The sequence below is a fragment of the Ctenocephalides felis genome, unplaced genomic scaffold (assembly GCF_003426905.1).
Source record: "Ctenocephalides felis isolate EL2017-DRISC unplaced genomic scaffold, ASM342690v1 CF-g0.4_SCAFFOLD_00845, whole genome shotgun sequence".
Taxonomy (NCBI): Eukaryota; Metazoa; Arthropoda; class Insecta; order Siphonaptera; family Pulicidae; genus Ctenocephalides; species Ctenocephalides felis.
Window position 1 is genome coordinate 92,669,114 of NW_020536999.1, and position 19,317 is coordinate 92,688,430.

Here is a 19,317-nt window from a genome sequence, read left to right on the forward strand (position 1 = left end):
TGTGTGAATGCTTTTCATTTACATCTCTAAACAACCCCTGAATTTCTATAGAGTCCATGTTTCTGATCTGTATAGAGCCAGAGGCTACATGTATTTCACCTATTTTTCATCTATTTACCACCTTTCATCTTTTACCACCTGTTATTTCACCAATTTGACTTCAAAATGAATATGAAACACCAAAATGTGCAAAGTCTATTATTGTTTTATTGTTCTCCTAATTACAATTAGTGTATCATCTGTCTCTAAAAAACTGCATTTCTAACGATCCAATCCAAATAAGAGTTGACCCTTGTGTAGACTCCTGGTTTTCCTGGCTCACCACATCGTATTCCCCAACTGACGACACCAATGAGAACCCAACGACCGTTTGTTGATAGTTTGTGGACTAAGGGACCGCCACTGTCACCCTGGGAGAGAAAAAAGTAGATGATGATGGAGAAGATATAGATTTCAAAAGTATCCTGATGGTGAAAGAATAATTGATTTCATAGAAGGTCTTCTGCTCTTTGTCCAGATTAGCCTAAAAACTTGTTTTTGTGCCAACTTTTTTACCTGCCTACTCTGTGCTTGTTTAACTTTTTTATAAAACTGCTAATTTGCCAGATAAATAGTCTCCAAGAAGCTGAAACGTATTTACTTGGCAAAATATTTGTCTGGTCTTGTATTTGTCTGATAACGTATTTACCAGACGAACTGATTCACCAAACATTTACCAAAGAAAACTGATTCACTTAAAATATTATCACCAGCAAACTTCTGGCTAAAAAGAACCTTCTCCTTACTTCTTACCTGACAACTGTCCTTTCCTCCTCGTTTACTGCTCGCACACAAAACCGAGCTCACCAGCTTCTGGTGCGCAAAAGCATTAGTACAATCCCTCTGGTTCCAAACAGGCACCGCAACTTCCCTCAAACCGCCTTTATTCAAAGGACCTCCATAATAGGAACTGCCCCAACCTGAAAACAATAAAAATAATCATACATCCCTGGAATATATCAACAAAGATCTTCCTCTTACCAGTGACCACAGCCATCTCGTTCTCCCAAGTGCTGCCAATTGGCGGCAGACAGACTGGAGATATTCTAAGGTCATAAGATCGAATTGGTTTTGATAGTCGGATAATCGATATGTCGTGCTCGTAGGATGAAGGATCGAAAGATCGATGTTGGCGGATTTCGGCAACAGTGAAAGATCCTTCTGGTCTGGTTGAGGAGAGATCTGTTTCGCCTAGACGGACGAACAGGTCTCGCGGCCTCATTCTGGTAAAAAATAATTGGTATAAGGTCTAATGAATTATTGTAGAGAATTATGATGTTAGTAAAAATTGTAGATGATTTAATTTTCTACCAATGATTGGAGTTCAGATTAATCTAATGGTTTGATAGTTGTGGTAGATTTATTAACTAAATTTACTTCGAAGTGCATAAATACAACATTACCAAGATTTGCAGCCTATAAAATTTCCAACCAACCTTCTATTTTCCACCACCATTTATAAATCCATCTTTTCACCAAACTTACCTATTTGTGCAATGAGCAGCTGTCAGAACGTGTCTATCTGTAATCAAAGAGCCTCCACAAAATAGTTCCAAAGGTCCTGTGTTCGAGAAGCTTTGAGAATGCCTGAACAGTGCTGCCATCCATGGCCAACGGCCAGGATTTGCAGGTTGGCCACCTGCTATACGCAAAGGGCCACGGGCCGAACTTGTACCACAACCTGGGTAATAGATACGTGTCCTCTTTTTTAGTTTTTTTAGTACAACTTTTTTTCTGATGGGTCGTTTTAAATTTAGTTTGGATATTTAGAAACTAGATAAAATTTACTAAAATTTCTGTAAATAAATATTTTTACTACAATGCTTTCCAAAAGGAGAAAATTGTGCTGAAGTTGAGTAATATTTTTGAAAATTGTTAAAACATATGTCTTTTACTTTCTGACCTTTATAAGGCTTCTGTTGTCCTCCATTCTGAGGCGGAGGACCCAAAGGTAACTCTGTGGGTCGTTCGCCCCACGATGGGGCTTCCTGGGGCGATTTTGTAGGAAAAAAGAACCGTTCGTTTAAATCCTCTGGACAACAGACTCCTGCGTATCTGGAAAATAAAACATACGTTTTTCTTCGGCATTTTTGAGTATACTGAGTTGTTGTATGGTCATTTGATGTTAGAAAAAGTTGTAGATGATTTAATTTTACACAAATTTATTTAATACATTATTTATATTTAACGTTTTGTTTTGCTGTACTATTACAAGTACAGTGGGTCAAAATAATGATAATCAATATTTATTATTATTATTATTATTCTTATTTTACCTGTTATCGATTTCGCAAGCAATTTCTTCGTATTTTGTAAAATTTTGCATAAACTCTGGCAAAATGCAAAAACGAAAATGTCGACAAAATCTTGTGGATCCATCTGCCAATGTTTTGTTGCAAACTTGGTGAAATTCATCGGTCTAAAAATAATAATATATATTATGAATATAAATATATATATTTTTATATTTTTACTTACTTGGTTTGTTGCAATTTCCAAAATTTTAATTTCAGATTTGTTGCTATTTTCTTGTTGCAAATGTATATGTATATTATTATTTGTAGAATTTAACCATGATGGTAAAATATCTGTTGAAATTCAATATATTCGTTGAAAAATTTAATTAAAATATTATTATTACTGCAAAATTAAATTAATTTTTAATTAATTATGATTATTATTAATACATTTCTTACCATAATAAACCTCTTCAGAATTTTCATAAACTTCTTCACACAAAATAGCACCAAATTTGCAAATTAAAAATAATAATTTAATTTTATAAACTATTTTAAATATTGTTAAAGACATCATTCGAATCAAGTTTCTTTTTACACTAATGGCTTTGTCGATTTTTTTTATTTATATATATAAATTTCTAATCGCCTAAATGATAAAATATGCTGGTACTTTTGAAAACATATAAATATACATGAATATTTACATATACATATATGTGTATATATATGTATACATAAATGTATATTACAAATTTCCCAAAAAAATATTTCTTGATAAAAAAAATTAGAACACTAAAATGCTAAACTGATGATAAGAAAAATGATTTCTAAATTGTCAAATTAGAAATTTTTTGTACTCTTATTATTAACATGTATACATCATTAATATTCACCCTTTCCACTCGGATGCCAAAATTTATATAAATCTCAAAATTCGCGAGTGGAAAGGGTTAATATAGGTGTTCTATGGCGTAACGGTAAAACGCACTGTCTCGTGTGGTTAGGGTCCTGAGTTCGAATCATGCAGAAGTGATATCAATTTTATTCACTTGAAAATATAGACAAAAAATATATTTCCAATTGAAAATGGGCCCATTTCGGGCACTGCGGTGTGAAAGGGCAATGGGAAATCCCTCATCTTATTCTTCTCTGAATTGAGTTGGAGTTAACTCAGCTCATGAACCTGCCCTAGGTCAGTAATACCCATTTGTTCGAATCATGCAGAAGTGATATCAATTTTATTCACTTGAAAATATAGGCGAAAAATATGTTTCCAATTGAAAATAAGCCCACCTTGGGCACTGCGGTGTGAAAAGGCAATGGGAAATCCCTTACACTTTTCTCTGAATTAAGTTGGTGTTTAACACATTTCATGGACCTGCCCTAGGGCAGTACTGCCCATTATCAATGAATCAATCAATTTTATATCTATCTATTTTTTTGAATTAAGTTTTTAACCCTTTCCACTCGGATGCAGCCGCGACCGCAATTCGCAAGTTGAAAATGTAAAAGTAATTTAAAATATAATATATACAGCATACAGCAGAACCAGGTCGATATAATCGCGCTTAAGACGATTTCTCGCATAAAACGTTACTTTAAGGCAGACCTTGCACGTTGTGGTATTTGCACGTATTGATATTTTTGCTATCCTCTATTAAAATACTCAGAGCATTATAAAAATGAATTGATTTATTATATATCTTATAACTTTAAAACCATTCGATTAATATGAATGATGTATAAAACGTTGGAAACCCCGCTCTAGATAACCTGATATCATGCAGAAGTGATATCAATTTTCACTTAGATAAAAAATATGTATCCAATTGAAAAGAGCCCATTTCGGGCACTGGGGTGTGAAAAGGCAATGGGAAATGTCACACTATTCTTCCCTGAATTGAGTTGGAGTTTAACTCAGCTCATGGACCTGCCCTAGGGCAGTACTGCCCATTATCAATGATTCAATCAATTTTATATTTATCTATTTCTTTTAATAACCTCTTCCACTCGGATGCAGTTTGCGAGTGAGAAGGGTAGAAGTTATTTCAAATATAATATATACAGCATACAGCAGAACCACGTCGATATAATCACGCTTAAGACGATTTCTCGCACGATACGTTACTTTGAAGCAGACCCTGCATGTTGAGGCATATTGCTCCAATACTCAGAGCTTTCTAAAATTGATTCTTTTTATTATATCTCTTATAACTTTAAAACCATTTGATTAATATGAATGATTTATAAGACAATTTTGTTTAAAATTAAATATTCTACAACTTTTTCCAAATATATTAAGCCCTACATCAATCAGTATACCCAAAGTTTTTGCCATTTTATTTTTATGAAAGATTCAAAGATATATCATGGATTTTTTAACAAAGTTTTTACTATTTACCATATTGACTATAACCATGGTATACTCTGAAACCTGAAAACATGATATACCACTTAAAATCTTCATAAAACACACATATATTAATACTGAAACGGATGTATTTCTTTATAAAATATACAAAAATAATTATCTCTTAACTAAATATTCCCCAAACTATTACTACTATTCCCACCATTGCCCAAATTGACATTCCCACCAGCCCCAGTTCCTCCAGACACAACATTCTGCCCGACACCAGCATTGCCACCGATCAGATTGGCATTGGTCGATGCCAGATTCACATTGACATTCATATTCTGTTGCTGCTGCTGCTGCTGTTGTTGTTGCTGTTGGTTAGTGCTGCTACTACTACTGATGCTGACTGGTGTGCTTGCGGCTGGGGTGTTCTGTCCACTGGGGTTGGTCGAGGGGGTAGTGGAAGATGACGAGATTTCGTCGACGTTGAGATGAGCTATGAATCTGAGGCGCATCTGGAGAGCTGGTCGGAGTCTTCTGACGATTGGTTCTACTTCGCTGCGCATCATGTCGCCGACGAACATGTATTTGATGTGATACCTGGGGGTAAAGGATAATTGGTGAAAGATCAAGAGGTTGAATCTACAATTGGACAAGGAAAACCACAGGTGCATTCTGAATCAATACTTTTCCAATCAGATACTTCTGGATAAATCATGATAGATCATATATTTTGGATGACAAAGACAATTTGGATGACAAAGACACCAAGACAAGAAGTTAGCAAAGACACCAGTTGCAGGATCAATAATCAGACATCATTTTCAATACAGGAACGACTCTGTCTCATTTCACAATAGCTCTGATGAATATTAGTAAAAAAACAAAATCCTGGAGATCCGAGATCCTGGATTAATGCAGGTAGAACTTAACTTCCAACATAAATTGAAATGGATTGCAGATAAAGGTCAAGCTGTTGTGATTGTGATGTAGTAGTAGATTTGACATCAGATACTTCTGGATAAACCATCATAGATAATATATTTTAAAGACAATTTAGATGACAAAGACACCAAGACAAAGAGTTAACAAAGACACCAGTTGCAGGATCAATAATCAGACATCAATTTCAATACAGGAATGACTGTAGTTTTATTTCATAAAAGTTCTGATAAATCAACAAATTTAACCAGGAGAGATTCTGGATTAAATGAGAAAGAACTTAATTTCCAACTTCCAACATAAATTGAGATGAATAGCAGATAAAGGTCAAGCTGTTGTGATTGTGATGTAGTAGTAGATTCGACATCAGATACTTCTGTATAAACCATAATAGATAATATATTTTAAAGACAATTTAGATGACAAAGACACCAAGACAAAGAGTTAGCAAAGACACCAGTTGTAGGATCAATGATCAGACATCAATTTCAATACAGGAATGAATGTAGTTTAATCTCACAAAAGTTCTGATAAATATTTTTAGATAAACAAAATTAACCAGGAGAGATTCTGGATTAATTAAGGAAGAGCCTAACTTCCAACTCTATCAATTAAAATGAGTAGCAGATCTATCAATTAAAATGAGTAGCAAATTAAGGTCAAGCTGTCATAATGGTGATGTAGTAGAAGATTGTACAACTAGATACTGATAAAACTTCTAAAATTGGAGAACACAACTTAGAGGACCAAATAATTAAACTAGATGACCAAACAATTAGTAAAGTGATCAGATGCAGATGATAAATAAAAAATGACACTCCAAATTCAATCAAAAGATTGGATCCAAAGTAATGACAGCACAGGACCAGAAGCAAAAAGAAGTTATTCCAAGAAAGCAAAAAAAGGTAGACACCTATTGATTTTACAGTCTCTACAAGATTGGCAGAGTCTGTTGATGCATTGCTGACAAAATCAATGTCGATGCACTGATCACAAAACAAATTAGCAAAATGATCAGGTGCAAGATCAAAAATGAGACTCCAAATGCAATCAAAAGAGTGGATTCAAAATAAAGACCAGAACTGTAGTCAGATTCCACAGATAGAAGTTCTTCCAAAATAGCAAAAAAGGTGGACAACTACAGATTTTACAGTGTACAAGATTAGCAGAGTCTGCAATAGTCTAACTGAATAACTAAAAATGATTAGAATCCATCATCTATAAACATTACTTTAAATTTTTATCTTAATGCACTGATACCAAATTTAAACAGGACAAACTTAACTGCTGAATAGTCTTAAAATTTATACATAAACACACACACACACATATATATATATATATATATATATATAAATTTATAATTTTTTTCCTTACAGGAGATCACAGACAGGATCCATAAACTCCAAATGCTGCTGAGTCTTATCAACTTGCTCTAATTGCTCATAGAGTGCCTGTGCCAACTCGATGACTGCTCTTGGTCTTTCAGAATTGTACCTTTGCAGAAATGGACCCACCAGATGGCACACAAACAATAACTGGGCCTCGGTTCGTACTTTTATTTCTTTTATAAACCTAGAAAGGAAATGGAAACATGTATATATATATATATATATGATATTCAGTTTTCAGGGCAATACATCAATTAAAAAATTTGTATGACTTTAAAAACTTTTAATTGATGTATTGCCCTGAAAACTGAATATCACATATTTCAACATCAAAATTATATAAAAAAAATTAATATATATATATATATATATATATATATATATTATTTATTTGTTACTTACTTGGGCACTTGAGCAATGTGTCCAGGACCGGCATGGTGCCAAACTGCATGGGCACTGGCCAGGGCCAAACTGAATTCGCATTCTAAGGCGCATTGGGACGACTGGGCAAAGTTGTACAGTAGGAATGGGGAATGTCTAAAATAATAATAATAATTATTATTATTAATTAAATTTACTTTAATATTATAGCAATCCTTTAGAACTTTACTGATGATCAGTCTACAAATACAACTCTTGCTTTATTGTTACTATATTTACTTGTAAGGCCATTGCACCATCTCCTTAGAATTGATGACCTGAAGCAATCTTTCATGTAGAACACTCCAATACGATTCAGGCAATGATGACAGGATTAAACCAACACAGTTTATCCAGCTGTAGATTTCTGTTGGCGGTATCACTGTGTACCTGCCAATAATAGAAAGTTGGTTTATTATAACTCTTGCAACTCTTAAACTATTCAATGAATTTGAATGATACTTTTGGCAAATGAGACCTCATAACCCTACAGTAACTTGGTATACTCTTAAATCTCATTTAAACCATCTTGTGCCCCATTACATCCTGGCCTTTTAAACAAAGTGCAAGACTTTCTGCTTCTTCCTGTATCTTTTATCATTTTTATGTCTTATTCTTTAGTTATTATCCCTTATTTCTTACCTTTGGCCAGGACGTCCAGAAGGCCTCCTGAAACCAGGGGAGAACCTACTGGGAGTCCCATTAATTCAACACAAGTCACAAATTAAATTATCTACAACATTGTTTAAGACCTCAATACCCTACAGCAATTTGGCATAATCAGAAATCTCAATTAAACAAAAATCTTGTACCAAATTACATCCTGTCCTTTTAAACAAAGTGCAAGACTTTTTGCTTCTTCTTTATCCCTTCTCTTTTTTGATGTCTTATACTTCAATTTTTATCTCTTATTTCTTACCCTTTGGTCAGGACGTCCAGAAGGCCTCCTGCAACCAGGGGAGGACCCACTGGGAGCCCCATGGGCATTAAATTAAATTATCTACAATTATTTAAGACCTCATAACCCTACAGCAACTCAATATACTCAGAAATCTCAATTAAACAAATATCTTGTACCAAATTACATCAAACTGCAAGACTTTTTGCTTCTTCCTGTATCTTTCATTATTTTTGATGTCTTATTCTTCAATTTTTATCCCTTATTTCTTACCCTTTGGCCAGGACGTCCAAAAGGCCTCCTGCAACCAGGGGAGGACCCACTGGGAGCCCCATCAATTCGACACAAGTAGCATAAAGGGCATGGGCAGAGGCGTTAGGGAATTCGTTGAATCTCCAATCCACTCCTGAGAAGTGATTTACTGTACCGGACATAGCTAAAAAAATATTAATAATATTAGTATTGGTGTGCTATTTATGGTACAGTAACTTTGAACTGAGTAATTTCTGGTGCATTAATTTGTTACAATTCTTGTAACGTTTGAATCATTTGATTAATCTGAATGATGTATTAGAGAAATTGGTGCAAAATTAAATGGCCTACAATATTATCAAACATCATAATACTGTACAGAAACTCGGAATACCCAAAATTGACAATAGGACAGGATAAATATCCACAACAACTATTAAAGTCTTTTTTCTCCTTGATTAACTAATATTATAATTAAAGTAAATGCATATTTAATATTGAATAAAATTTATTGAATAATAAATAATAATCTTAAGTTAATAAATAAAATAATTTTACTTACTTTCAACCATCCTTTTAACTAAGGAAATATAATAAGATAAATCAGGAATCCATAAAACTGCTTCAGTTTCAGGTTTTAACATAAAAGCCTAAAAAAATTATAAATATTATTTATAACCCTAATAATTTATCATAATATTTTGCAGTATTTTACCTGATAAGTTTCACTAAGAGCCCAATTTGGAGGCCTTATATCTTTCAAGGACCCCAAAATTGCAGAAACCTAAAAAAAATATAAAATAATAACTAATATATATATATATATATATATATATATATATACACATATATATTATATATTATTATTATTATTCTTTTATTACCAGTCTTCTTTTCAAAGGTGGACTGTCCCTGATTTTTCGTTCATAATAATGTAAAGTATTATACAAATATGTCACTGGACGGTCTAAAAAAAAAGGAAAACTGATTAATTAATCTATTATCAATTAGTACTTGCTAATAATTCTTTAGTTAATTAGTTATTTTACCGTGGAATTTATATAAACATCCTAAATGATCCAAAAGTATCTCCAAACTTTTTCGAACTGCAGATATTTCCAAATATCTATGTATGACTATGTCAAATACTGGAAGAAACCTGAAAAAATAATAAAATAATTATATTATAAACTATATTTTTAATATTGAATTAATTATTATTATTTTATTAACTATATATTGAAACTTAATCATTTAAATTCAAATAAATTTATAATCATTAGATTGTAAAGAATATAATTTTAAAATTGTGATAAAAAATAAGTCAGTTTTAATATTAAAAAATACTACATCAATAATAAAAATTAATTATGATAAATTTACATTAATGATTTCAAACATTAATAAATTATTTAATACAAAAAGTATGTTATTTATATTACTCAATACTTTATCAACATTATTTAAATATTAATAAAATTAGAAATATAATTTAAACATATAAATAAAATTAATATAACAAACCTCAAACAAACATTTCCAAATAAAACTGGAAGAGGACTGTAAGCTCCCGTGGGATTACTTTCTTCAGGAGCAAACTTTTCTGGATATTTTCTGTGGAAAGCCAAATGCTTTTCATGCCTAAAAGGTAAACAGATATATAAAATTATATATTTATATATATATTTATATATATATATATATATATATATATAATTTATTTTTACCAATTGGATTGCTTCCAATGCTCTGGACTGTTTTCCTTCACAAAATCATGAACTCTATTTCTGACTTCGGATGCTTTTAATAATAATAATTGGATTATGAAAAAGCAAACTTGAGCTTCACTGCCTTCTTGGGTCCTTAAAGCCTACAGAAAAAATTGTACATTAATAAATTTAATCTGCATTTTTATATAAGGCATAGTACATTTGTTCATTCTACTTTCTATAATGGCTAGAAAAAAAAAATAAACACAAAAAATCCTAAATTTTTACCCTCCCACACTTCTTTTGCAATCATTTTTCATCCCTTTTTCAGTTACTGAAAGCTGGATGAGTATTTATTGCTGAATTTCAATTAATATTTTCTTGAGCTTTTGTAAAAGCTAAAATCTTTCTTTAAAAAACAATTTTGATTCAGGGATATCCACTCTGGACATTTCTTTTTTGGGTCAACTTATTCTATTCTACACATTCAAGGTTGTATATTATAGCCATTTTAAAAATTGTACATTGTAGTGTAGTATTTTTTTTATTCTATTTTCTATAATGCTTAGTGAAAAAAATAAACGCACAGTCCTAAATTTTGACCCTCCTGCTACATCACTTCTTTTGCAAGAGTCAATTTAAAAATCAAATTATTTTTCATCCCTTTTTCAGTTAGTGAAAGCTGGATGACTATTTTTTCTTGAGCTTTTGGAAAAGCTAAAATCCTTCTTCAAAAAACAATTTTGATTCAGGGTTGTCTACTCTTAACACTTCTCATTTGGACCAACTTATTCTATTCTATATATTCTATTCTGTATATTATAGCCATTTTAAAAATTGTACATTAATGCATTTAATCTGCTGCATATAGTGTAGTATATTTATTTTATTTTATTTACTTTAATGCCTAGAGAAAAAAACACAAACAGTACTAAATTTTCACCCTCTTACTACATCACTTCTTTTGCAAATTTGCAAATTATTTTTCATTCTTTTTTCAGTTAGTGAAAGCTGGATAACTATTTTCACTTGAGCTTTTGGAAAAGCTAAAATCCTTCTTCAAAAAACAATTTTGATTCAGGGTTGGACATTTCTTTTTTAGACCCTTATTCTATTCTATATTTTATAATGTATATTATAGGCATTATAAAAATCAAATCATTTCCCATGCCTACATGAGACTACTGCAATACTAGATATTTATACGTCAAAAATAACTTATTGGTCAAATTGGTGTTTGTCGGGCCATCTAGTATATATATATATATATATATATATATATATATATATATATATATATATATTATATATATATATATATATATATTATATATATATATATATATATATTATATATATATATATATATATATGTCTATTATATTTACCAGGCACAAGACAAGCCGATCAATTGTAATAATATTATATTTCCAAATCATATCATTAATGGTGTCCACACATTTGTTGACTTGTTGTTGTCCTGCAGAGGTTGTCACTTCAAACACAAAATAATCACAGAATTTACGGAGATGTGCAGACAAGGCTCTTGCACCTAAAAAAGAAGCCATTTATAAAATATACTTAGAAGAAACTTAGTAAAATTCAACAAATTATCCTTTATTTACCAATCCTTTCTAAAATCTTATAAGCTACAACACTGACACGATCAGTCTCCAAGATCATCTTCCACAGAAGACAAAGGAACAATGGTGGTGTACCAGCAACACTAAAATGAGCAATAATATCATTCTCATTGGACATGCAACTCCAATTTCTGAACTCCTCATCCACTGACTTCTTCAACTGTTGTCTGTTCTCTTTTGGAACAGGGTTCTGAAAGGAAAATGACCAAGTTTTGAATTGTGCAGGAGTATTTTCTCCTGAAATATTTTTTTCCTTACCTGTGTGAAGAATTCATTTAGGACATTTGGGAAGCACTGCAAAGTGTGATTGGCCCACGAGTGTGGTGTGTTTTGCATTATGGTGTTCAGTAGTTCTTTGCACCAGGCACCAGAGATGTTATCAGAACCTAGGAGAAAAGAATTGAATTCATTGTACTATTTAAAATCCAGTTAAAACTAACTTAAAGTTGGTATATGCATTTTGTAATATTTGGAGCATGGCTCTGTAGGGATCAGAAATATGAATTATAAAAAACCTGAGCAAATCTACCTGAAGAGCTCTGAAATGTGGTACTGGAGATGAATGGAGAAGATAAAGTGGACATACATAAGAAATTCAGTAGTGGTGTAGAATGACTCTCAGAAAGACCACTAATAAATTAATCTCTTGTAAGTTATAAACCAGTTAAATAATGTCAAACATCATGATGTTCCAGAACAACTCTAAAATCACGGTATTACCTGTTCCAGTAATATGCATTGACCGGGCCAATGTCAACACAAGTGCCCTGTTGAGCTCTTCACTTTCTGCAGAGACCAAAGCTTTGGGTTCTGATAGAAATCTGCTTAACTGAGGTTGAACCTGAAAATATAAAAATAGATGCAATTATATATATATATATATTATAAATGTATACATGTATATATATTTACCTCATGACTTCCTAAACCAGTGATCAACCTCAAAGCAGTACTTTCAACACTGAAAGATACAAAACAGTTTTAATCAATTCTTAATTGATACTTCTAAATCAATCTACTAACCATAAATGCAATTGTGTCTGATTGGTCTGAGGAACAGCAGCCAAAGAATGCAAATGTGACAACAACTGCACCCTATAATGTGGTTGAATATGGTGCATCCGATAGGAAAACATTTCCAACAACGTAAACAAGATACCCCAAGCATGAGATTTGAAGACTGTTGGCAAGAGTTGACCTAAAAATGGACAATACATGATGCAATGCAGTTTTTAGTACCAATTTTTTATGTGTGCGTACTTATAAATCCTTTTATTCCCAAGCTCTCAATTTCTGTGTACACCAGCAGTCTTGAATAAGTTTCAACAAGTGCAGGAGCCATGTTGCTCTGTCCTGGAGAACTTTTGTTTTGCGTCTGTGCCAACTTGATGACATGAGTGACCACCGAATGGATCAAAGACATCTTTGAATGCACTGTTAAAGAATCTAGGATGCTCATAGACAAAGGAACCTAAAATCAAACTCAATTACAATCCTGCTGGATAAGACTGTAAGTCCTTCTCCTTTATCCCTCACTATTGGCATGCTGCCAGAGTTCCCAGCGCTAGTTCCAGAAGCAGTTCCACTCCCAGAACTGCTTCCTCCTCCTGCTCCACTCACACTGCCGGTTCCTGAAGTCGGAGCCATGGTGGACTTCTGGTTTCCTAAAATGTTTCTACTAATGCTGCCATTGGTCTGGAAAAGTTGTCCTGGTTTGTGGAATAGGCGTTGCAGAGGAGCACTATTCGGTAGTCAGAACCAAGACATAGGGATGTGTTGTTGGGCATCACCAGATGTTGGAGAAATCTAAAAATAGATGAAAAATTATAATTCCATTCAGGAAATTATTGATGTGCTTTTTTTACTCTTACTCATGGTGATGTTTAAGAGTTATTGGCAAAGGTCTATGCAAAGAAACATGTTCACTTTGAGCCTTTTTGGATAAGTGTATCCAGATGCAAGTTGCAGCCATTCTATGGGTGCATTGTGGTTTGTTAAAATCAGGTACTGGTAAAGGCTCTTTCTCCGGGTACAGTAAGTCATACAGGCGCAACACTGGCAGAAAATTAGTCAACTAAGAAAAAATATGACTTATTAATACTGGACAATGTATTTTGGAACAAAAGTTGTTTATTTACATACAGGATTTCTCTGAATGCTGCCTGATATGAATTGCAAGAGTACCCACATTAAATGATCTCTGCCTTTGCGCAAATCTCTTCCGGACAACTAAAAATAATATTATTGAAGCCTCATCTCATATTTTTTTATCACATTCCTTTATTACCTTGTCATATAAAGCAGTAACAACACTTGAAAAGTTGGCAAACTGAAACAGCACAAAATAAATCAACTGAGAAGATAAATGCAACCACAACCAATGAGTCTGGGAGCTGGTGCAAGTGTTATCATCAGATTGACTTGCACCAGAAGCCGTAGTTCCACTGGTAGATCCTGGAGTTCCACCAGATGCAGAAGCAGATTGAGAAGAACTGCTTGGAGATGAGATGGTATCAGAAGTGTCTTGCTCAGAACGCTCCATAGCTAAAACCACTAAGGCTACCAGTTGCTCTTCCAGGGCTATACATCTTTGTTTATGCTGAAGTAAAAGACTCATGAGTTGTAACATTTGTTTTTGTTATATAAATATGCAACATACTTGTTTTTGAAGTCCTAGTATCGAGCAAACCATATCTCTGGAATACGGTTGCTCCAAAACATATCTCAACAATTCAGTTTGTGGCTTCAACAAATCAGCATCATATGGCAAATTTCCTGCAAACAAACAAACAAATATGAAATATTTCTTTATAAATCCACCTTATATCTTTTTTTACCTTTTAAAGAAAACTTCAATGTGGTACTGTCTAATTTCCAGGGATTAATTAGATGATCAGCATAACCAGTATGTTCTACAACTGGTAACATATGAGAATGTCCAATGACTGACACCATTTGGGCAGTTGCTCTAAAACTTTCCACAAAGGATGAGAAGAGATTGGCTAATTTCTGCAAAATATAAATTGAAACATTTACAATTATTGGCACCATTGCTGATTAGTTTAATGACTTGATAATTACCCAATGTGGCCAATTTTTGTTATCAGGATAAGCCTTTTGTATTTCTGTCACTATGAAGTAACCAGGAAGCAAACAAGCATTTCTATCAAAAATATATTCAATCACATTTTCCAAGGCTCTCAATTGTGGTACGGAACTGGAATTCAAGACCTGGGGCAGTGTCTGGGCCTTTTCTCTGCAACCCTGAGGGAAAGAAATATCTTAATAACTAAATAAGGGTCAAATGAGTTAATGTAGGATCAAATCTAGATGTTGATACCTTCATAATCTCTCTAACTCCTTTATAGTCAACACCTCCAATGATTCTGCGCATCAAATTAAAACATTCAATCCAGAATTCCTGGTTTTGGTAAACAGCTTCTCGCAAGCCAGAATGCTTTCACAAACCACCCTGGAAGAAAATACATTCATGAATTCTATATATAATTATTTATAATTGATTATTTATTACCTTGGTGGTAAAACATTGCTCCCAACTAATTTTTCAAGGAGTCCCAACAAACACTTCAACTTGCTGTGGTTAGTTAAAGTTGCGTTTGTTTTAAGTAATATTTGATAGCAGCTTCTAAATTTTCTTGAGACAACGATGAAAAAATTGTGCCCAATTGAGATTGGTATTGAGCCATGGATTCATTTTCTGCGTCATTTTTGTGAGATAGAAAACAAGAGAAGGATTCTTCTATCCCATCAACTTTCTGGAGAAGAAAACAATCATTTAATAAAGTAATATTTATATAAACAAATAAATAAATAAATCTACATATGGTAGTGAATTAATTGATTAGTGAACATAATATATACACCTAAGTCTGTTTTTACACGGTCTTTTTGTACACGGTTTTGATATAACACGGTTTGAAAATTGAATATTTTTAATTTTTTTACACGATTTTATTCCATTTAGCACGATTTGAAATTTTATGTACTTAAATTTTGTTTGTCAAATTTAATTTTTGCGAAGTATGTTCATATCACAATGTATTTATGAAAGAAAAAAGTGTGAAACCATCGATAGTATCGATAGTTTGCGAACACTAGCTTAAAGATTTAAGTGAATTCCCCTTTAGCGCCTACAAACAATTTTTACTGGTCAAAGCAAATGTGAATAGCACTAATTTAGGGGAATTATTATTAAAATAAACATGAATTCTTGTTCTTGAAAAATTCTTGTTTTTCACTAATTTTAATAGGTTTTAGAGAGTAGGACAAATCACCCATTTTTGTCAATGTCTTTTTTTACACGTTTTTTTTTACACGGCTTCTTCTGGAACCAATCTCCGTGTAAAACAGACTTAGGTGTATATATAATAAAAACTATCATTTCAAAAAAATTTATAATAAATCAATGAAAAATTCTTGCATTTTTAAAGCCTATTTTTAATCCTACAAGTTTTCTTGTTGTCCTGTTAGGTTAGGTATAAAAATTATAATAATAAAAAAATAGAATAATTAAAAAGTAATGGAAATACTAAAAGCAGGAGGACAATGTAAAATGATGAGTAATTTACCAGATATATAAATTACAATGTAAAATATTATTATAAAGACAAAAATGATACAAACATTGAATAATGATAAAAGTCTCGTTATAATATTTTTTCATTACAAAAGAATTGATGATAAATCCAAGAATAACTTTTACCACCGTAACAACAGGACAGGCCTCAAATTTTGTAATTTTAAAGCCTTTTTATATTCCTACAATTTTACGATTACAATCTTTAATATAAAAAAGATTGTGTAATAGTAAAAAAAGGACCACAATTAAATTTAAAAAGTAATAATATGATCGAAAGCAAGAGAACAAATGAAAAACAGTTTAAAATAAAAGTACTCTATGGATTTTAGCATTTTTACAACAATTTACTGTTGTTATTGTTAAACGACTAAGAAAACTTTAGTCGAACAAGGATCGCTTATAGATATAAATATTTATTATATATATACATAAATATTTATTGTACATATATATGTTATATATACATATAATTTAACTATATATTTACTAAACTTACTAGTATATTATTAATAATAGTATTTATCTGTGTCTCTTGAGACATTTTGCTCCAAAATACATATAACACTATTTATATTATGAAAATGGTTATAAAATTACAAAATATCATTTAGGAATGTCAATGTTTAATTTTATTAACGATTTTTAATTTAAACAGTCCTTATGATTTAATATTAATATTTATTAAGTTTTATTAACAAATCACTCCTAACCTCAAAATTTTGACAGAATAAGACTAAATATGAAAGTACGTTTGTAAACTTGTATTAAATGACTAAATATTATTTAATAATATTATTAATATCATTTTATATTATTATTTTAATGCAATTTATCACATTGGTTTAAGTTATTTAGTCACAAATCAATTCTAACCTAAAAGTCTAACTTTCTGTCTAATTTGCATGTCATTATAAACAAAATGGTGAAAGAGACATCTATGAGATTTTGACTAACTTTGATATAGCGCCAAATTCAAAATTTAAAGGTTTTTTTCAAATTTTTAATCTTAACTTTAAATTAGTTAATAAAACTAGTTGTCAGTAGCATTTTGCTTAAGGCAAGTTGTAAAATATAAACAAATTAGCTATTTAAATATATATGCCATTATAAACAAATTGGCTGAAGAGACAGACATCATGAGGTTTGGGCAGTTTGAAATAGCGCCAAATTCAAATTTTTAAATGTTTTTTTTCATTTCTAATCTAACTTTTATATTAGTTAATAAAATTAGTTGTAAGTAGCATTGTGCCTTACAAGCAAGTTACATGAGCTTGTAAATACTCGACTTTATCAACAAGATTTTAATTATCTATTTAGATAAAATCATAGATAAAAGAAGAGTTGTGGATAAAATGTAAAAACTATTTTCAATTGATATCTTTGAAACATACTAATAATATCTATAATTATGTAAATTAAATAAATCTATTAACTTCCCGTAGGGTAAGTTATTGTAATCGTCCAAAAATCGAAATTGAATATTTTTGCATATCTTCACGTTTCAAAGGTTTCTGAACATTTTGGCATGCCTCAGAAAAAATGGATATGTATGTATGGTATGTATGGTTACAATTTTTATCCCCAGAATCAACCGATTTCAATGATTCAAAAAACATTCGATTCCTATTGATAGAGAGATGTGCCGATTAGTTTTTGGTGAAGGTCGGTCCAGTCGTTTCGGAGTTACGGATGCAAAGAGTGCAGAAAATAGAAATCTAGTTTTTGAGATAACGGAACGTCCGTTTTGAATTATCTAAAAACATTCAATTCGTAATGATGGGGAGAAGCGGGTGGTTAGTTTTTGGCAAAGGCAAGTCAGCTGTTTCGGAGATGCGGCGAAAATGTGCAAAAAATGCAGTTAGTTTTTACATATAATTACAGAGGAAATGGCACGGTTGATCTTTACCAAGTATAATCAACACGATTTTTAATCAATATCTTTCAATGGTTTTGAATTTGCAAAATCGGTCCAGTCGTTTTTGAGATAATGTCGACAAAAGGTCAAAAATTGGCTCACATACACAAAAAGATCTTCAACATGTAATTACGAAGAAACGGCTCGGCCGATCTTTACCAAAAACTAATAAACACGATTCCCAATCACTATCTTTCGAATGGTCAAAATCGGCCGGCCAGTTTTTGAGAAAACGTCGTCAAAAGTTAGGAAAATCGGTTATTTTACAAATTATCTATAAGTTAGTCTCATAGTCTTTTACAAGTAATTTTTAGGCCTCTATATACTTTATATTTGCAAATTCAAATGTCTGAACATTTTTACATTTTTAACTATAACTTTTATACAAGCCTATAATTTTAAATACAGTCTTCTACAATATTTAGATTATGAAATTTTCCACATTTTTGTCTTATAGCAAAATACTGTAAATTGTACTATACACTTATAAAAACAAGCTTTTTCAACTATTTCTCTTCTTCATTCTATCGCTAAGAAACAACGATAACAAAATCATCAATATAATAGTGGTGCACAACCAAAATTCCGTATTGCTTTTTTCCTTAAACCCAAAACCATTTTATAATAATGCAAGTCATCCAATATCGTTTTTGGTTTGTCCGAATCCAATCATCATCAGGATTTTTACTCAAGACTGAATTTTCATCCAATTTCAATATCGTTTTGATTTGTCCGAATCCAAAATATCATCAGAATTATCACTCAAGACTGAACTTTCAACATTTTGCACAAGTTCTGAATTTCCAGAAGTCTGGTGTTCGGCTCCTGGAAAAAAAAGTTTAGAAAAAATTTATATTTTGCCAACTTTTGTTTGAAATTTTTACCTGCATTTTTATCCGTTTGTTCAAAAAA

At 31.7% G+C, this 19,317-nt stretch overlaps 1 protein-coding gene and 1 pseudogene across 1 annotated transcript; both read right to left on the reverse strand.

The window, feature by feature from the left end:
• Window positions 1–245: 245 nt before the first annotated feature.
• Window positions 246–4,723, reverse strand: LOC113363038 (trypsin-1-like). Its single transcript, XM_026605529.1, has 8 exons — window positions 4,681–4,723; window positions 2,518–2,627; window positions 2,316–2,458; window positions 1,943–2,094; window positions 1,525–1,720; window positions 1,021–1,262; window positions 793–959; window positions 246–410 (listed from the first exon to the last, which is right to left on the reverse strand). Exons 1-8 carry the CDS (start codon window positions 4,721–4,723, stop codon window positions 246–248), a joined length of 1,218 nt encoding a protein of 405 aa, XP_026461314.1.
• Window positions 4,724–4,817: 94 nt separating this feature from the next.
• Window positions 4,818–17,031, reverse strand: LOC113363039 (annotated as a pseudogene).
• Window positions 17,032–19,317: the final 2,286 nt, after the last annotated feature.